The sequence below is a fragment of the Branchiostoma lanceolatum genome, chromosome 2 (assembly GCF_035083965.1).
Source record: "Branchiostoma lanceolatum isolate klBraLanc5 chromosome 2, klBraLanc5.hap2, whole genome shotgun sequence".
In the NCBI taxonomy this organism is placed as follows: Eukaryota; Metazoa; Chordata; class Leptocardii; order Amphioxiformes; family Branchiostomatidae; genus Branchiostoma; species Branchiostoma lanceolatum.
Genome location: NC_089723.1, coordinates 24,582,992 through 24,603,489, shown reverse-complemented (window position 1 = coordinate 24,603,489; position 20,498 = coordinate 24,582,992). Strand labels below are relative to the sequence as shown.

The 20,498-nt window shown below is 40.3% G+C and overlaps 1 protein-coding gene across 1 annotated transcript in view; it reads right to left on the bottom strand.

Annotated features, from left to right (window-relative positions):
• The window catches only part of LOC136428130 (proprotein convertase subtilisin/kexin type 5), a 29,516-nt gene extending 23,743 nt beyond the window's left edge, over nt 1-5,773 (bottom strand). Inside the window, exons 1-2 of the mRNA XM_066417432.1 lie at nt 5,272-5,773; nt 2,594-2,698 (exon numbers count right to left, since the gene is read on the bottom strand). Coding sequence (XP_066273529.1) covers nt 2,594-2,698; nt 5,272-5,451 — 285 coding nt within the window. The 5' untranslated portion in view covers nt 5,452-5,773. The remainder of the gene's footprint in view (nt 1-2,593; nt 2,699-5,271) is intronic.
• Between the last annotated feature and the right edge of the window lie 14,725 nt (nt 5,774-20,498).

The window sequence follows — 20,498 nt, the reverse complement described above, 5'->3', positions numbered from 1 at the left end:
ATTAACACATGGCCCCAGTGTTCTGTTTCCTCTGAAGGTGGCTTTTGACATTTCCGTTAAATGTTTGTAAGTCAAGCTCCTGTTATCTAGAGTGAGTCATGGATCCCCACGAGATGTGATTCTGACCTGACTGACAACCTACAGCTGTTTCGGGGGCTACTGGTATTAGAATCCTGGCATAAGGTCAACTTGTTTGGCAGCTGTTATACAACACACAGTTTGTCCTCTGACACCACAGTGGCATATGGAAGGCACATAGGATGATAAGCAGGGCTTTTCTCTCCTACCAGGCAAACCTGAACAAAAAACAACTTAGGAAAACAAACTTGACAAGTCATGATTTCCAAACATAATTCATTCATGCTATCATATGATGAAATGATATAACAATGTAGATGTAATGAAAATAAAGAAAATCTACATTGTAACAATAATAGAATTTTTGATATTCTGAGATTGAAAACAAGGATTTGATATTTAGAGAACTGTTTGGAAGAGGTAAAGATACTCCTACTAATACTATTCACTTGCCAAATGGGAACTGTTGATGTATATGGTCAGCTCTCAAAGTAAAGAAAATTCATCTGTCAGTTATACATTGTACTCATAACAGACTTAACAGGCAACTTCTGACTTGAAGTGTTGCATTTTCGTCCGTACAGGATCATTTGCACAAAATAGTAAAATCGATAACCGGATCAAGATAACGTTGACTGAGGTATAGTTAGGAATATGAGCCCTTGGGGCATTCTACCTGCGTCAGTGCAAACAGGATGGTTAATCAAAATGGACTTTTGTATTGACAGTGGACTCTATACTGATATTGATCTCCTTCCTCCAGCTTCTTGTTTCCTTTTTTTGCCTCAGAGATGATATCTTACTTCTGTGCTGCGAAACTGTAACAATTTTTTCAATGATTTACCTCTTGTGAAACTACATGGAACTTCCTACCAGATAAGAAAGACATTTAAGGGAAAATGAACACATTGCTCACCGGAGGATTAGTAACAAATTGTAACGTTAGAAAATCAATGACTCTCAATGATTCTGTAGATAACAAAATCAGAAGCTTACTCTCTGTATGGTGATGTATTAGTTGGTATGAACCTTTTAGGATTGAATTGTTTTCCAATACAAGAGAGGCAAACTTTGCAACGGTACCAATCAAATATACCAACAGACTGATAAGCAACCATGCCCTCTCAATGTGAAGTAAAATATGTATGAAAAAGGTGAACGTCTTGTGACGTGTGTGAGGTGTGGATTATTGCTTTTATGATCACCTAAAAACTCTTATGATCATAAACTTGTCTTGTACTTGAAAAAGGTGATTGTCTTGCTTTGATTATCAAATATCACACAAAAAACTTTAGGATCTAAAATTTGTCTTGTCCTAAACTGAATAACACATCAAAAACTATTTCTAAATACAGATATGGACAGAAACTTCACCAATGTCAAGCCTATACTGTTGATGAAACTGGATATGCACAAAGAGTGCTCAAATGTCGCTCACGAGCATGAATATGACCCAGAAATATCCCTAACATTACCGCAACTCCTGTCCATTGATTTTGAGAAAGCCCTGACAGTCCTATATTATATCCTGGAAACATAAAGCAATCAAAACTCAGCGTCACCTCCAGGTCTCCTTGGTCCACTTATTATAGATTGGATGTAGCAGATGTAATTTCTCATCTGGATTGCGATATTGCCTTACGGCACCTTGGGATCAATCTCACAAACCAAAACTCACAGCGGACCCCGCAAAACTATACATGAAGGCGGCCCCACTTTGACTATATCACCTCTGGAGGAGATAAGGGATAAAGGATATTTGCACACCCATAAACTTGATAACATTGCCTTTGTGTGGTGACACAAATGGAAAAGTGACAGATGTGTATTCGGAGATGATTTAATATCAGATGTAGGTGGGTAGTGTTGATGGTGTGGCCTTTATTGGAAGTAAGGTTGTGTACAACAAGCTTAGGGGAGTTTTATTACAGGGTTGAGTGCTAGGCTCAAATTGTATCAGAACCTGTAGTGTGGAAGAATGGAAATGGGAAATAGATTAATTTGATAGTCAATAGAAGTAATAAAATGGATTTAGAAGAGGTGAAGTGTTATTCTAAATGATATGATGTGAATATTGTTACTAATGATATTCATGTATATGGTACATGTATAACTATTATATCATTTGTACATTTCTTGGCTCTCTGTGAGCTTAAGGGACTCAAGTGCAGTCAAGTTGTAGAGTAAGGCAGCTCAAGGCACTGCCACTCATTATTACATGTGAGCTATATACATGTAGAATAGCTACTGCACACCTGCGATAGATTGTGTTTGATGAAGTGAATTTTGTCTGTGAATATGGACAGTGTATACAATGTACATGTACAATGTTTATACCAGTATGTATGGCATACATTTGTAGTTTCCCCCTGATTTCCAAGAGATTCAGGTTGGAAACGAGTAATGTTTTCCCACAGTCATCTCTCTCCACAGGACATACTTGGTATTTCTCATCCAAGCCTGTGTCTGAGAACAGTCCTAATTAGCCGCCTAGTATGAAATCCTCTGTGCTTACCTCTTGTTCTCTCTGTAACAATGCATGTCTGTGGCTGCTGGACCGCAGTGAGCGCTTCCATGTCCTTCTGTGTACAAACAAGTAGTGGTCCGCCAAAGATCCGATCTGGGGAAAATAAGGACAATCTAATTTTAAGACGAACAGTATTCATAAAGAGAGATGTATAGCCAACTTTGATGTAGTGATGAAATGTCTTAGCAGTTAAGTAATGACTGTCAGACTATAACGTTAATTTGAACAAGACACAGATTGATACCAAGGAGACTATCTAGGGTACATTCAAACTGGGCTATCTCATTAATCCCCACCCTACCATTAATGAAAGTTCTGTCAATAGGCAAGAATGAATAACAATCCTAAGTCCCAGGGAATCAAATGATAAAATGATAATTCATTGCTGTTGCAGTAATATAGATACAAATGTCACTTAATATTTTTGTGTTTTTCAAGCTTGGTTTGAGTGGGAGCTCTACCAAAGTAAGTAATAAGTATAAAGTAAGTTTTTCAAGTTTGATAATATGATTCAAACCCACAGGAATAAGGAACAAGAAATTCAATTTTGTATGGTTTAGTGTCAGCAGGATGAAGTGATCGATGCTGACAAACAACTCAGCATGTAATTCCGGTGCAATAATTCCAACAGCGTCTGGCATGTTTTCTCATTACCCTGCAGACCTCAAACCTCCCAGTTTACTTCCTGCCTCCTATGGATGGCACTCCCAATCAGGTTACTTATTAGTCTCGGGGGCTGATGCTTTAAATTCCTGGTACTTCAAAGAGCCATTCAGGCAGGGTATTAGCTGACTGTTCAATGTTTCTTCCATCATAGCTACATCTCTCTTTCCCATGTTTCAGGTGTTGTTTTACACAAAAATTGGTCTTTTCTTTCTTCATTCTTGCTATGTTTGTTTAGACACTGAATAGCAGTGACTGTCATAAATTTCAGATTGAGATCCAGGATAGAAAACATGCCCTGAGCCGACAAAACAAACAAGGTGACTGGCACTAATTTGAGTATGAGTAAAGCACTTCTGGCTGGGCCTTCCTTATTTCAATCATTAACTGGGCATGCCCTTTAACCTCTTCTTTTGTGCTCCCTTTCCCTCCACTAGTACAAGTCTAGACATTATACAGGCCTGATCTACTTTTTTTAAACCTACCTAACAGTTACCATCTATCTGATAATATTTGTGGCAAAAAGTGCCACAAGAATTCTGATAGTACATACTGTCACATACATAAAACTACTTGTATGCCATGGTCTGATAAAGCTTTGATTGATTGCAAAGAATATAACAATTGATCCATAGAAAGTCCAAAATCACTTGAAGTAGTATCAGGTTACTAATACTGGCCCTTACGCTTGTCTAGTCATGTAATGCTGGATATACAATACCTACAGCCTTGTACTGTAAATCTTGAAACTTTCACGGTGGTTTAAATTTCAAGGTTTTTGCATTGACCTCTCCACCGCAAATCCATGACACCATGAATATGTCTCCCATGTATGACTACTCTACTACAGAACTCAGTTTCAACCACATATTTAGAACACTGTGAAAATCTCATTTTCTGTAGCAGTAAAATAAAACCACCGTGAAAGTATCCCTCCCGATTTAGCTACAGACTCCCCTTGTAAAGGAACGAAAGGGAACCTTGAGCTAGACAGGAATAGTTACCACACTAGCACAAGCAGATTTACTTTAAATTTGTACAGGGATATACCATCTCTTCACATTAGAGAAAACTGTGCAAATTCAAATTGTCAGCCTCTTGCTGCAAAGACAAGTTTTAAGAAAGGATGTTGACGAAGAGCACTCCTATACATCTATAAATTTGCATAGCCAAGGAATTTCACTTTCTCAGTTTCTGCTATTTATGATAATGACAATAGTAGAAAGATTGACAATAATAGAAAGATTGAAAGATGTCAGATTGAAAGATTGCAATTAAGGGCAAATACATGTTCAGTTACTTACAAAATGTATTGTCATTTATCATCTTGGACAGTTGTTGATCTTTAACACCTTTAGTTTTCTAATAGCTTTTGTTAGAAAGTTCAATTTACACAAAGGTAGTATACTTTCAATAAGGACAATGGCTGTCAATTAGTGAATTAGAGCAATCAGAAAGAAACATTCCACAATTAAATTTAAAAGGAATAGCAAACTGTATCAGATCAATTGTATTACAATTGGATATATAATCAATTCCAAACTTTCACATATTTTAGGGGAGTGTTTAAGTCTTATACCACACGACCTTATTGAGCACACAAAGGCTACACCTTGTTGACTTATGTCAACAGATTATGTGACAAAAGTTTTTTCAGGAATTTTCACAATTTTTCTTTAAAAATCCTAGACCGGCTCCATCTGAACACTATCGCACAGATTGCTTAATTGACCGTCTAACAAGAAGTGATGCTTGAGTTAAGACTGCACTTTCCCTGACCCTGGGTCTCCCACCCGCTAAGTCCCAAGGTATCAGACCTGGAAGTATGTGGCGTACCACAAGTGAATAGGTATTTAAATAAACTTCAGCCTTGCTTTCAGTATCAAGTTACGGCGCAGATTGGCAACCTAAACTTTCTGCAAGGATATGGCTATGGTCAACGACAATAACTAGTACGTAAATAGATACACACAAGCTTTATCTAAAGTACAATGAAATCACACCTGTCCTTTGTTGATGAATCCGTGCTTGAAGGCAAGCCGGTTTGCCGCCTCAGTCCCGCCCTCCACGTGAAGGGCCCATTCGTTCCTGTATATCCTCGGGCCGTCTGCGGCTACAGTCCGCAAGTTCACCGCACAAAGGACGGCTGTGAAAAGCGCAAGGACGCCGATAGCAGGCGGCATGGTGCAGCTCAGGTCCCGGGGCGGTCTAGCACCACTGTGGGCTCACAACGCTACCAAGTTTTACACCCCAAACAAAATCCCTGACGTGGCACTAAACACCACAAAATCTCTGCACTCCGCTAACTTTCAGCTTCTTCACACCGTGGTTAGAACAGCTGAACCGGTTAGTAAACTTGGTGGGATGAGGTCCTCATGACACAGGCAGATGTTGTTGTACGGGTGCCAAGCTAGCGGCTTGTGGACTGGAGAGAAGAAACTCCAGGCGGATCAGGCGGAGTAAATCTATGGCGTCAGCATCCCGGACGCGCGATGACCTTTGACCGTGTAAAGATAGGGGGGCTGCAGTTGTTACTCTTATCACAGGGCGGCGCTGCTACAAAAGGAGCACACCTGTGCACATTGAATTTGTGAGACGATTCTTCCAGGTATGTTATGCTAGAGGAGTTCGCAAACTGTCGGGGTGCACAATCGTGGGAAACTTACGTTTTACTTCCCCATTCATTTATATCATGGCGGGCCCGGCATTACCATAGAACCGTGATGTAAGACCATGGAACGGTTCTCCTACTCTCCAAGCAGAGCTAGGGTTTCGGCTGGTTTTTGACGTGTTTTTAGGCGTTTTTGTCATGCCTTCTACTTTGTCATCGTTTTTGTTGTGTCGCCAACCCAAAAACGATGACAAAGTAGAAGGCATGACAAAAACGCCTAAAAACACGTCAAAAACCAGCCGAAACCCTAGCTCTGCTTGGAGAGTACGATTCTCCAAGTGACCTCCATAGACATATGTATCATTACACGTGCAGGTGCAGTTTCCTACCATATAGGTAAGACGTAAGCAGGCAAAAGAGAAACATCAACAACCCTTGTAGATGCACAGCTTGGGCTAGTGTTTCACTGCCTTCAGTTCAGCAAGCAGTGACGTGCAGTGTTGGACTAACCCGCTAGATGTACTCTGTAACAAACTTATATTTCTGTTCTGCGCAGCTGAAATGTCGACGTCTGGAAGGCATTTGAATTAAAGTTTTGACAAAGAAGTCTATGAACTTGCTGCGGAATAGAACATACTGCACTGGCACAAGACTCTGTCCATGATTTGATAGCTCACTTTCTGCACACTGTGTAAGAGGGTGAGCATCGTTGCTATGGTATGACCACAGCAAAATATGTAACTGTTACTTGTAACTGTACTTAAAACATTAAATTCCAGACTCCGCGCAGTCAACTCAGTTGTCGAAAGTGAATGGTCCTGCTCGGGAGGTTACATCTCCTAGCGTTGGCAGCAGCAATCATGAAACTAAGACTGGCAAGATCAGATATGGGCATCTTAATTGGGTCACAGATATCATATCTAACGTTATCACAAAATAGAGAACACATTTCCCCCCTTCACATCTTAGCCGGTCGAACTGCTGAGTGCCATTAACTTGAACATTAAACGCCCCTAGGCATGTTCGACCAGATGAGTTGATGTTTACCATGCGTTCAGTAACGGACAGCTATCTTATATCTTCAAGTTGTATTCAAATAGACAATGTATGTCCCTCCGTCGAGCTGATCAGGCATCAAAACATAATACTAGGGATGTCATTCTTTGGAGACTTTAAGTTCAGCACGAGAAGGCAAAAAAGCTCTTTTTTAGATTACGCTGACAAGATGGTGATCTTCCCACAGGTCCGTATCACAGTCTTTCAGAAGCTCACCACTATGCTCTGCCAGTATAGTTACCACGATAGGCTCACATATCACCTTCCAATACGTCTGGCTCACAGTAACTACTGGATTGACAACGCCGCGTGGGTGTCATCCATGAAATGAAGTCTGTTTATCTCAGCGTATATGGCACCTTGTTTATCGCATATATATATGCATAGCTATAGGCACACGACAGACGAGTAACGCATATTGTAAACTACAGTCACCACGTTATACGCAGCGTTGTAAACAAGGCAACCCTTCAACACTAAAGATCCTCTTAGCAGTTAAAGTCGCCAATATGATGCCTATGAAAGTGCTATTTGAATACCATCATAGCAACAACGTACGATACATAACTACGAAATATTCTATAATGTACTGTCAATGTGCGTGTAAAAGATTCAAGATTCTACACACGTCTTCAAATTCGTTTGCCCAGCATCAGTGAGGATAGCTTCTTATATCTCCATCGAGGAGTTATGTCATGGGTGGCTACTTCTGTCTATCTATCTATTTATCTATTTATATGTTTTGTTTGTTTGTTTGTTTGTTTGCTTTAATGTCGACTATTTGTTCGTCAACAGGATGAGAATTATCAGCGGATTGCCATGATTTCCAATTTTGAGTAGGTGGTGGGCTGCTAAAGAAAAACATGACCTTGCCTGAAGACCAAGTGAGCACAGTCCTTCATTTTTTATGGTGAAGATGAAAAGGCATTGCGGAAAATGGGGTCTTGAAGTTGTGATGACTTAAGGGAACCTGTTTCCCACAAACTTCCCTGATTCAAGTTTCAAACTTTTGCTTCAACACAGCTAAAGTTACTCACGATGCGACCTTTTGACCAGACGGTCTCTTCGGCCTTTGTCAGCTGCTCTCTTCGTACATGAACTTCGTATTGTGTCTTCCCAAGGGGTTATGGATTGTGGAATTCGACAAAAAAAAGTGAATAATTGGCCAAGAGAGTCACTCGCGGGAAGGGTATCCTTTCTCCAGGCAAATGAAGCCCTATCGTGGCCAAACCCCTGGCAAGTTATTCTCCCTATGGCCAGCGTAGTTAGTCTGGTAGAGACTCCATAGTGGCAGACGTTTGCGCACTCTAGATGCTTTTCTCTAGTTGAGTATTCTCCGCATGTGCCACATGATCTGACGTGCAACGTGACATTTACTTCCAACACTCAAATTAAGAAGTGTTTTACAGAAGTCTATGATTGATTGGGTGAATGCCCTCAGGTACGTGGCAACGTCATTTGATTTTTTGGGTAAGTACAATTTTTGTGTCGGCAATTGAGGTTCAACTTTGATTAAATATTCGGAATGACTTCTACCAACACAGACGAACTTTCAAGTGATCATCGATATTAGGTTATGGTGGTTACTTACATCTGAGGCTTTTGGCGATGCTCGGTAAATAAGAAGTGCAATCACGTCGTCAAGACATATCTAACTTTGATTAATACCTTTGTTAAGGCTAGAAGGACGCCGCTGACATATTATGTTGTATTCAATTGCTTCTAATATGCTTTCATGTATTCAAAGATCAAAGTGAATTTGACATTTTCCGCAGATGATGATAATGATGATGCTTCAGAGAGGCCATATGTAGGTCTTGATTTCATGTGAGGACGACTTTTGAAGGCTGTGGGAACTGACGTACTCGCGACCTCATTGCATACGCAGCATGATATGCTGTCGTGATACATTTGTCAAGGCACAAGCAGGATTCAGGATAGATATAACGTTTATCGTTTTTCTCTGAGATCCTATTTGATGTTAGAAATAGATTTTGCAATATCAATTTTCAAAATATTTCACTACTTAAGTTAGAGCGTTGGATCTACACCACTTAGAGCAGACGTGAAAACAACAACAAGTGGGGCGCATAAAAGTCGACACACAGCGGATGGGGGAAGTCTAGTGTTCCAGATATAATTGTGAATTAGCCATGGTCATTATTTCCCCGGTAGATTCAAATGTGATTTGTAAGGCTTCCTGACCTGAAAGTGAGAAAACACATTCAAGTATAACAGGACGTATGGACGTCAGAGTGAGTAGGTTGTGTTTACAGTATACAAGGGAGTTAATGGCACTGCGACCATATTTACCGCAGCACATTGTGTCTTTGGATCGTTTTCGCGAATGCATCGTCCATTTTTAACGTGGTTCCAAATGCGTTTAGATTGCATATCAACACAACACAAAACACATCATCTAATGGACTGCTTTTTCATACCCCACAGAAATTTGGTTGAACATCGGGGGCCTTTCTTCAAATCTGCTTTAAATTCAGGTTCAAGACTTCCCCTGATTGGCACGATGTAGCCTTGACTCTCCCTAACCCGTTCATGATGCTGACATGGTGTAGTGCTTATAGGTTCCATTACCAGTGTTGAATAAGAGGGCTTTAGCCAGAGGCATGATCATTACTCTAACCTAGTCTTCCATCCTGGACCTGGTGGAATAAGATTGCATGATTCGTCAACATAAAGGAAATTGGCAAAAAAAACTGTATCATCTTTCTCTACCTGTCGATAAAAAAACTTTAAAAAATAAAACTTAGTCCGAAGTTCAATTTGTGTTTGCAAATCTATAAGGTAATGCGGGCAACTAAATGTTGAAGTATGCGTGGCGTGTTCTGAGTAGAACCTTTCATTTTGCTCGTAACATTGACATAGTGCAATTTGTGTAGATTGGATTGCCCCTAAGAGGCAAAGCTATACTGTACCGACAATGAGAATGTCCAGAAATGTCGATGATCAATTGGAGAAATAGGTAGTAAAATTTCAATTTCAGTCTGGCGATAACATGTTTTCCCGATCGGAAGCCCTCTTCCATTCTTACACAATGCCCGCACATTATGCACAAGGAAAATGACAATACCGTGAGATATATCTACCAAATAATGTTTCCAAAGTGGTGTTTGTAAACATCTGTCAGGATTGCATTAGATGGTTCTCGTGTGACCTTTGTGGCCTTTTTTCACCTTTTGGCTCATTTTATAAATCAGTTGGTGTTGTGAAACTTGAGAACCAAAGGCCTCAAACGCCATCAACTTCACTCAAGAAAATTGGCGAACATCGATCACTGTAAGGGCCTGGGCCAAGGTCACCCTTGCGTTAGTGTACGGTAATGACTCTACACGTAACTTCGCCACGCAGCACAACCATTAGACGATTGAAAAGTGGGATTACAGAGTAATTCTTCATGTCTTTGTCTAAAACCAGTTTTAACTCCACCCAAGTAATGATAGAAACCAGCTTAGCCGTAAGACTTTTATCCATGAACTCAGTCTTTATGCTGTGGGCATGTCACTACCGTTCGTAATAGTAAGATCATCTATTGGGGTGCGTTGTCTCTTAACTCTGCGTTCGATTGGATGGCACATCGTATCAATCGTTTATTCTGCAAGCTATTACCCGCCCGACTGCAAATACCCCTGATCAGGTAGTACGTTGAAAGCATACATATGCGCTCAAGGATAACGTCACACAGCAAAAGCAGACTGAGTTTGCCAAGTCTTTTGGCAAAACGAGTTTAAGACCGCGGTGAAAGCACTCTAAAAATCGCGTTTGAAAATCACTATGGTATATATTGCTGCGGTGGTGCTCTGGTAAATGAAGTCGGAAAGATCCCGCGATGTCAAAAGTTTTTCGAGTATTTTGCTATAATCGAGAGAGTCAAATCGAGCGCTTTTCAACACTGCTCTAATGGTGCATAAGGGATTTGTACCATCGCACAGCACAACCATTTGTCTTGATGCTGGATTTAAGGCGTTAGGTTTGAAAGCTCCTTTATGATGATATAACTTTGTGGGACGTTTAGAGACGCAGTGTTTCAAGGCACCAAGACGGCGTGTCACTTTCTTAACCTTCTCCCTGCAGCCTAACTCTGTAGCCAATGGAGAATTGGGTGCCAAACAGCTACTTCAGTGTGCTATAGGTTAAGCACATGCATTACAAGCTTTTATTTTGGAAAAGCGCACTTATTTTCTGTTGAGAGGGTCATTTACACCCCCCATTCTACAAGGGCGGCGTCCTCACTGCAGTGGCCTTACGACTGATTGATTTGACAGAGAATTCAACGAACTTCATAGGTTAGAAAAAAAGATACCTGTACGCTTTCTTGTGTTTTGTTGCCTTTTCAGTCATACTTTTAAATTTTGCATGATGTTCCTTCTATGAAGTCAAGGCGCGATCGCCGTCTAGTGGAATAGTGCCTTTAATCGCCTGAAGACACATCCCTGTCCTGTGTGAATGCCGACGTCCTTCCAGACTATAATGACGCAGAGATTTTACGAGATATCCTCCTCCGTCGTGAGTTATGGTCTGAGCAGGTGGTGTCGTGTATCAGCAACTTCTGGATGAATAATATGGTTTCAACTATCCATTCCAAGGCGCTTTGTCATTATTCAATTTTGCGATAGGTGAGATATCACAGCATTTAGCTTCGTTGGCACGATGCCCACGGGAGAAGCAGAAAGCTCTGGAGTAGGCTTTCATTTGTCAGGGGGCCAAAAGGCCGTGCGCGATGTCACTAAACGGTCGATACGGCCAACACCAGACGGACATTAGATTCACCGGGTGGGCGAAAATATCACATCAAAAGTGATATTTTATTGGTATAATTGGTTGCTTGCTACCTTACACAGGAAACAGACTTCCAATTAAGAAGATGATAGCATAAAAATCGCTTTCAGACCATTTATTCCAGGAATAATGTGGATATCTCGGTTGCTTGGTAATTCATTAGGCATTTTATCGTCGAATGGACTTAGATCGTCTGTTTGACCACACTGAAATCTTATGACGGGATGTTAAAGAGCAAGTGAGACGTATGGCCGTAAATTACGGGGAGTAATGGTTGAGGTTAGAGCTGCGTCACCACCAAGGGAAATATTCAGGTGTCTCCGCGACAAATCATCCCGGAAGTACCGGCTCAATCACCGTCTGATAACTGGAGAATCTCGTGGTGAGGACCAAATCAAACTCAGGATTGTTTGAAATATTCATAGTTTCTACATTTTTGCCTGTGACCCAGGTGAAATATTATATTCACAACGTCAAAGAAATAAAATTTGCAAACACCCTTGCTGCGTCATCGACATTGCTATCAAAACTGGTAAATGTAAATGCACTTGGACCAGCAAGTCTCTTTATGATATCGCTTTCCAAGGCTTTGACTTGGAAATGTGTTTTCTGCTCGTGCTGATAAAACCATCCCATCTTCTCATTCCAACGCGCGCACCTGTCCATATGAACGCGTTCCTTATTCCCTGAATAGCTGTCATCGTGGCCATGTTGCTCTATTGGGATTTCAGCACACATGTGATAAGCTGTGTACGCCAGGAGAGACTCACAGAACTGATGATGTTACAAGAACTGAATACCTAAGCTGGACATCTTGAAAACGGTTTATAGCGGAGGTTGTCGTCAACCTGAAGCTGACCAATCTCTTTTATGAGTTTTTTTAACAACGCTGATTTTCGGGGAGAACAGCTAATGCAAAAATTACAGTGGAACGATGCCTTGCAGTACTCTTTTAAAAACCTAATGTTGCATGGGTTCATTGGGTTATATCCTTGGTTTATACATCGTCATCGGTTCATGGAGTCTTATTTTCTGTTACCTAAATTGAAATCTAGATGGAAAAAGGATTATGATTCGCTGTCTTTACTTTCAATCTCCAATAGGAAGAGTAAAAATAAACATCAAACATGCACCGACTGGTAGCTTTGTATAACTATATAACTATGTATAACTATACAATACTCTATATAAAACTTCCTTGGTTTCATAGAATAGGTTAGGAGCTGGCGAACCCTTTTGTTGTCATGATACACATTATACAGTCTGGAGTGATAGCCTATTACATCACCTGGGAGTTACTGTTTCATTCTAAAGCCAATTGAAGGCAAATATGAGACCAGTTCCATGTATCGACGCCTTTTGTTTTTCAACGTTTATGCCCGCGGCAGTGTTCCCTGGTCGGCGGGCGGGCACGGCAATCATCCCGCCGGCACATCCTCACACGTCACAGAACCTCGTTTAGAAAACAGATCTGACCTTTACATAGCTCTGCGTGCAAGCAGATGGAAAATTACACACATCGATTTTCATCCGTAACGTCCTTGCCGGGAGTGGGTTATTTTTATACATGTAGTTCTGATCAAATTGTTATCAAATATCATGCTCGGATTGTCCGGACAATAAATACAGTACATTGGAAGCGGATAGGTGTGAAATAAATATAGTTCTCACTTCCCCAATTTCATGAATAGAACATTGTTAGATGATACATTGTGTAGCTGAGTGCAGGCAATATAACCTCATTTTAAATGGGACCCAACCTGAAGTATCTATATTCTAACTCCCAAGTTGCAATAACAGAAGTTTATGATGAGGTCTTTTTACCAGGTCTTTTTGGCAACATTTTAGACATTTTGGATTTCCGACATTGCCGCATTTGAGAGCATGCATGTAGAATACATGATGGTTTTGCCAGAAAGAGTTGACTGATTGCTTTCTTTGCGTGTTCCCAATGTGAAGTAAAATTGTGTTTCGATGGAGTACAGTTGGAGTTCAACACTTACACTTGTGCAAAGATGTTAACCTGATTTGAGACACACTGTAACGCGCTTTACGTTTCCTGGATGGTCCATGGTGGCGCCATTTGGAATTAAGTAAACTTGACGACAGTATTATCTACCGGGAGCCAGCCACGGTAATAATTTATCGATATCGTTATTGCATTGACTTTGAACTCATGAACTTATGCAACTTCAAAATGATTTGTATTAATATTCATTTCTTTACTGCTTTTCCTATTTTCGTCACAGAGCACTACAAAACAAGCTTAAGGCAGCTCATGGTTCAGTTTCGAGAAATTGATGAGTAAGGGAATCGGGTGACCTCGCCTCCTGATGCAACAACCCCACTGCCTGCTACAGCGATGTCGTGCCAAATTCAATTACAGGTTTTGTGAGTAATTTTCAAAAGTGTCATAGGAAGGTCCGACTGTGTCGCGACTCCCGGATTGATTCAAAGTCTATATCAGATCGAAGAGCAAATTCTTCTGTCCGTTCGATGCATTGCTCCTAGAAAAGAATCTTTATTGCACAATATGTCAACCTAGTATCGAATAAATGGGTAGATTGGGGACATCTTATCGTACTGTACTGATAGAATTGCATGCTTTGCTTAGGCGTCAAATTGGTTTCCATGTCCATATTCTTTGTGTAGGTTTTCGTAACTTTCTTCAAATAAATTGAAAACTTTTTTGTGATGTCTTATGGTTAAGTTCAGAGGTCTCCTACACATGTGTGAATCAAGGAAAGAAAAGTGCTACAGCTGTTAATAATGTTCTGTCTGTGAAATGTGGCGCTGATTACTTCTTGAATAATTGAGGAAATGAAAATTTGGAATCTGATTATACAATCCTGCCTGCTGTTTTCAGAGTCGAGTTTATCATTTCCTTTGTATGCATGGGTTTTAGAGATATGATACTCGGCTCTATGCTGTATATCATCTAAAACTCTATACGTGAACCTTTTTCAACAGCATTCTCTGGGCAATAGGTCATAAAGTGCATACCACCGTATCCAGGCTGGATTTTAAGACTTCCTATCATTTTGTGACCTACCCATATAAAATGTACCATCCGTACCGCAGATGGGATGCGTCTCCCTGTCGGTTTCTATGATGAATTATGGACAGTATCTTTTTGCTCTTGGCCTTTATGGCTTCCCGTCTAGACTAGACTGGATATTTGGGATGTGACTGGAGGTTTTCACTAAATGTCATTCATCTTCGCTTTCTAGTTCTAGCTATTGTGGTTATTTTGGACAACGTCGTACTTGGTAAGATGTTTTCAGGCTTTGCGCATGGACAAGTAGCCTCTTTGATATTAAAGCCACGTCGTCTGCCTGCGTGTCTTCAAGAGTCTGGCTATAGGGAATCACCTACATCTGGAGTGCGGTCAATGGCAACTGCAGTGGTAGAATCATTACGACCTACGACCTCCAGACTGACCGCTGATCCCTTGACCAATAACTACTGCTCGTCATTGATTAAGTTTCACATGTACTGTACGGATAGACCCTACCACCACCACACACCTCGGCCCATCTCACCCGTTTTGATCATGACCTTCAGAGAACTTATGTGATTGACCAAGAAAATTTATTCAAAGGAAGAATATTTTGACATTTCATAGCCACGAACATTTGGCGACAAATTGTTGACCTATTGTTCATCTACACAAGGCTCTTATACGAGATAAACATAGATGGTAAAATCAATATGACAATTCATACATAATTCAAAACTAATACTTTCACATATAAATGACAATGAGGAGAACGCGAATCGCCAAATGCGGGAAGACATATAAATAAGTTAAAAGGTTTGACCAGACCTGGCATGTTGGATTAGTCATTGTCTCAGCAACTGTTTTATCTATTTGTTCATGGAATAAAAATATATCCCGCTTGTTTTGAGATGATATAGATAAATACATGTAACGTTTCCCCTCGTACATATTCGTTAATTTGACTGATTATCAAAGGCACAGGAAGCATAGAATTATGAGACTATTAGTAAGAAAATGGTTCAATACAACAACGTTTCTTTGCAACCTAAAATAAAAATCAGTATATATTCATTGCACTTGAGTCCTCCATCGTTTTTGAAACTGTGATGCCTGCACGTATATTTGTCTGTTACAAGACAACAACGTAAGTTGAACCAACCTCAAAACCAGACTCATACGGCAAAGAAATAATTGTTTCGGAAGAAACAATGACATTCAGGCCACAACAACGAAATTAAGACAAAACGATGGAAAATTTGCTTCAGTCCGCACCATGCACTAAAATTGACACTTGGTTTCAATCAGTGATGCACATTCTTTTCTGCAGGGGTACATTTAAGGAAGCTAGGTCTAAGCTAGGCTCCTTAAATAGATCATTCTGTAATATTACAAATCTATGGTATTGGGAAAGGATATTGTCTAGTGCCTCTGTGGGTGAACGGTTCGGTGTTTTTTTAAAGGGCAAGTCCAAATTCCTGATCTATAAATAATTCGGTACTGGCGGTTAATGTTAATAATCAGAGATGTATGCTTAGGGTAGAAACAAACAAAAAATATGAATGCAGCATTTGTCATTAAGATGTATTACTGATAAACCGTCTCCCTAACACGTTCACAGCTTATTTACTATAATTCTTTCTTTCTTTGTTTCTTTCTTTCTTTGTAAGCTTATAAGGAAGAAAGATGTATGCCTCCCTTAATGAATATGATTATATTATATAAGGTTTATTGGAAAAATGCCAACGATCATTAATACCAAAGATCACCTTGTCATAATAAGCTTATAGCTATTTAACTTCATCTCGGAATGATGAATAATGCGTATTGCCATATATAGATAAAACTTGAAACGATATTTGGAATATAAATCAAAGCAATGCACCCTGATAATTAAGGCACCTGAAACTATTTTTCTTCCTTTACATTATTCACTTACTTAATTTCAGACAACTTGATTGTCAAAAATTGTAAAATAGAAAATGTTTGTTGGAGGCAATGATTTGTTCATTACATGTAGACATATATCTGCATTTAGTACTAAGCATGAAGCGTCACACTGCATCATCTGATTTGTTTACCCTCCAGCAGCTATTGGAAATAATGCGGGTTATACTGTTTCTTGTTATTCTATATCTGGCTTTTGTTTAGGCCAGGAAGTCTCGGTTTAGACGTTGGACAATACATGAATGTATCCTGTAACGTCTGGTCGGTAATTTCATGGTGTATAACAAGCATGTGGCGGAGTCACCTTTCCCGGGCCTCTTCCTCCATCTGCAGTCTACGTGAAGTTCACGAGAGTACAGCGAAGAGATAACCGGTTAACCTTGGAATGGTCGAACTAGCTACCCCCTAATCACTTTTATGCAGGATTAACTTTAACGTACAATATGTCAGTTCAAATATAAAAAGCACACACAAACACACACACACACACACACACACACACACACACACACACATACAGAAACAAACACACACAGCGACCCTTTTTTGCCTGGGTATATCCCCCAGTAACAATGAACCTTGAATTTAAATGTTACCATATTTGTGCAAAGTATTTTGTTTCTCCGTATTTTCTTCAATTTGCATACCTTGTATCACTGGTAGACATAGATATGACACCGACATTTATGACATCGAAGATAGTCGAATTTCCTTAAAATTCTGGCCGTAGCTTTGCAAATTTATACCGTTGTGTATTTATGGGGAAGTTCATAGAGTGGTGCAGAGAGTTTCGGGTACGTCTTTGGGCGGGGGATGGGTCAGCATCTCATGGATATGCCGGATGTCCTTGATGACGTGGCAATGCCAGGACTGGTTTGCTAATGAAACACGTACAGAACCTCCTACAAATTAATACATCAAAAATAATTAGTAAAATGGGGTATATCATGGTTAACTATTTCCTTTTTCTCAAGCTTAGTACTTTCAGAAGTAATTGCAATATCCTATGGCTTCGCTTTCCGGCATAGAACCGTTTTGTCTGTAGTGGTTGCAGGTGGTTGCAAGGCATTTCGCTTGGTATGTCATTAGTGCAAGTCGTCAGCAACTTCCCATGGTAAATTCCGCATAGTATTAGTTCTATGCTGCACCAATGCAGACCCAATATTGTTTGGAGCTCGAGGGTCAATTGCCTTGGCATCTTACTGTGTCCGTAGAAAAACTTTATTACCCGGTTATTTCAGTTACACAGTACACAGATATCGTTACTTGCTACACCAAAAATATCTATAAAGTTAACGTATTCTTTTGAAGGCTTTTTTCCTGGAATTACCGATAGGTTAGACTATGGCCTACGGTTTCAAATGATCTTATGTTGCCCTTTGCCAAAAGCAAAACGTAGAATAAATTGAAGAATCTAGACCATATCCCAAACTCGAGGTGTGTTAAGACCCAGATGGATTATCTGTTCTTGAGTTTCGCCTAGGGGATTTCCGTCTCGAGAGCATTAGAAGGTAACATGCTTGGAGCAGACACTTTATATGCTATCTGTCGGAGCTTACAGTCTCTGATAAACCGTTCAGCGGGCAGGAGACAGGAGCAGGATGTTAACACTCCGGCTTCGGTGGGAAACAGTCTGATGGTTATCGCTGCACGTCACCATTTGAAACACTTCTATTCCGCTAGGGTGGCGACTGCACTACGACCGCGCTGCGACCGAGCGATTTGTCAGAGCGCTCAACGAAGTTCATAGATGATAAGCGAATCTTTTATTCTTTGTATGTTTTGTTGTTCTTTTCAGTCATTCTTTCATATTTTGCATAATATCATGAAGTCATGGGTTATACAAGTTCAAATCAGGTCGCAGCGAGGTCGCAGCGCGATCGCCCTCAAGTGGAATTGGGGGCCTAAGTTATACCCACGAGGGGTGAATAAAACGTCTTCCTCATCTTGGAGACTAAAACCAATAGCCATTGGGAAGGTTGCGAATTGCGGATATATCCAGGAGAACGCTACTTTTACAGCATTGATGGCTGTATTTTGAGTTTTCTAGGGGAGGACGCATAACAAGATAGGTACTTTGGTCTATCCGCCTACGAAAGTCAAATCAAATCGATATAAGATGACAGAGTCAGGACCGTTGACGGGCGTTGTAGCGTCATCAGATTACCCGCGGTAAATCAGAAGGTGCCCCTGGGGTTGCACGTCAGTCCTCTTAATCTTCAATTATGATCTTTAACGCTGCTCTGCCTCTAATGCCAGGCATGTCCTCTGACGCAGTCGTCCGTTTAGCTCAAGACAGGGTGATGATTTATGGACTGGTAATGATGGATATGTACGTAATTAGACTTGTACAGATTACATTATTCGATTTGCAGATAAAGTGATGGACGGGGCAGTCAAGATGGATGACCAAAGACAGAAGAGGCAAAGGGAAATCAACCGGTCACAAGATGCACACGTTCCGTCATTAAAAGGGAACTGATCTGATGATTGATATGAACTGACGAAAACTACTAATCAGGGTTGAACTGGTTGTATGGACAAAGGCGTGAGTTCGCACAGGCTAGCAATGACGGGGTGCGCACAAAACAGCAAAATGTCAACCATAGATGTTTCAGAACTTCATTGGAAGATTGTGTAACTTGTCATTTTGCAAGTTTACATTTTGTTTCCTGTAGAACGTTCTTACGAAAACTAGCACAGTGTTTGAAATGATAAATTTACATATACATGATATGCAAATACTATGGCGTGGACTTTCAGTCTTTAGTTTCGTGTATATGTATGCGTGTAAGGTGCCTCGTCGCGGTATCTCTTACACGCTGTGGCTCCATGTAGATCACAGGTCAGTATCTCTATGAAGTTGGAGAAGTACGTTTGGAGAAATATAGATTATGGTTTGATAATCTTATATTAGGATTGTTTCGGCATATACTTTCAGCCTCTATAAGAATGACGAATCAACCTTGTGGATACCAACACATGATGAAACATTCAACTGACAGTAATGCAGATGTAAGTACAAGTTTCCTTAAAAAAACAATCTGTTTATCTTCTTGTCACTTTAAGGTTCATGCAATTTGGTACAGGACCGTTGGTAACGTTTTAACTTGTGGACGGATTAAACTATTTCACTGGGTGTTGATAGAATATAAGAAATATCAATATACTTGGTGAAGATGGTTAAGTCAGCAATATTACAACCGCCAGTATTTTATCTAAACTTTCAAAACTTTATCAACGTTTTGTATACGACTTTTGTCTGCATTTGGCGGCTACGTAAATCAATTTGGTTACCATCAAACACAAAATCATTAGTTTGCAATGTATATGCGCTGTTATATGTCAATCAATATCGTGTATGCTCAAGAGCAGAGCACTCAACCCTCAGACCTGTTCGTTTCGTCCCCTCCAGGTCTGCACTCAATACATAGCAAGTCGTCTGGGATTCCGCTCAGTTGTAATTAATTCTAGCCATCGATTAGTTGTCATATTACATATTAAGCACATATAGAGACTGGACCCTTCTGGTGCAGACTCTATTGTTCTCGTTGACGTATGGAAAATGATCGCTGTGTGTACGATGTCCCAAGGCAACAAAAGCATGCTGATGAGAGTACCGGATTCTTCGTTAAGTCAGTAATGAGTTTAGAAATTTGCGAACTTGACCACATGGGCTAATTTTCGGTAAGCACACGTTAGATTGTGTCCACATAGACGGGGATGGTGCCATTGCATTGTCGATTTTGCTAATGTCCCTGACTAGACTAGTGATTGTTGTTCAGGTAAATGGAAGATGAAAAGATCACACTATGGACAAATGC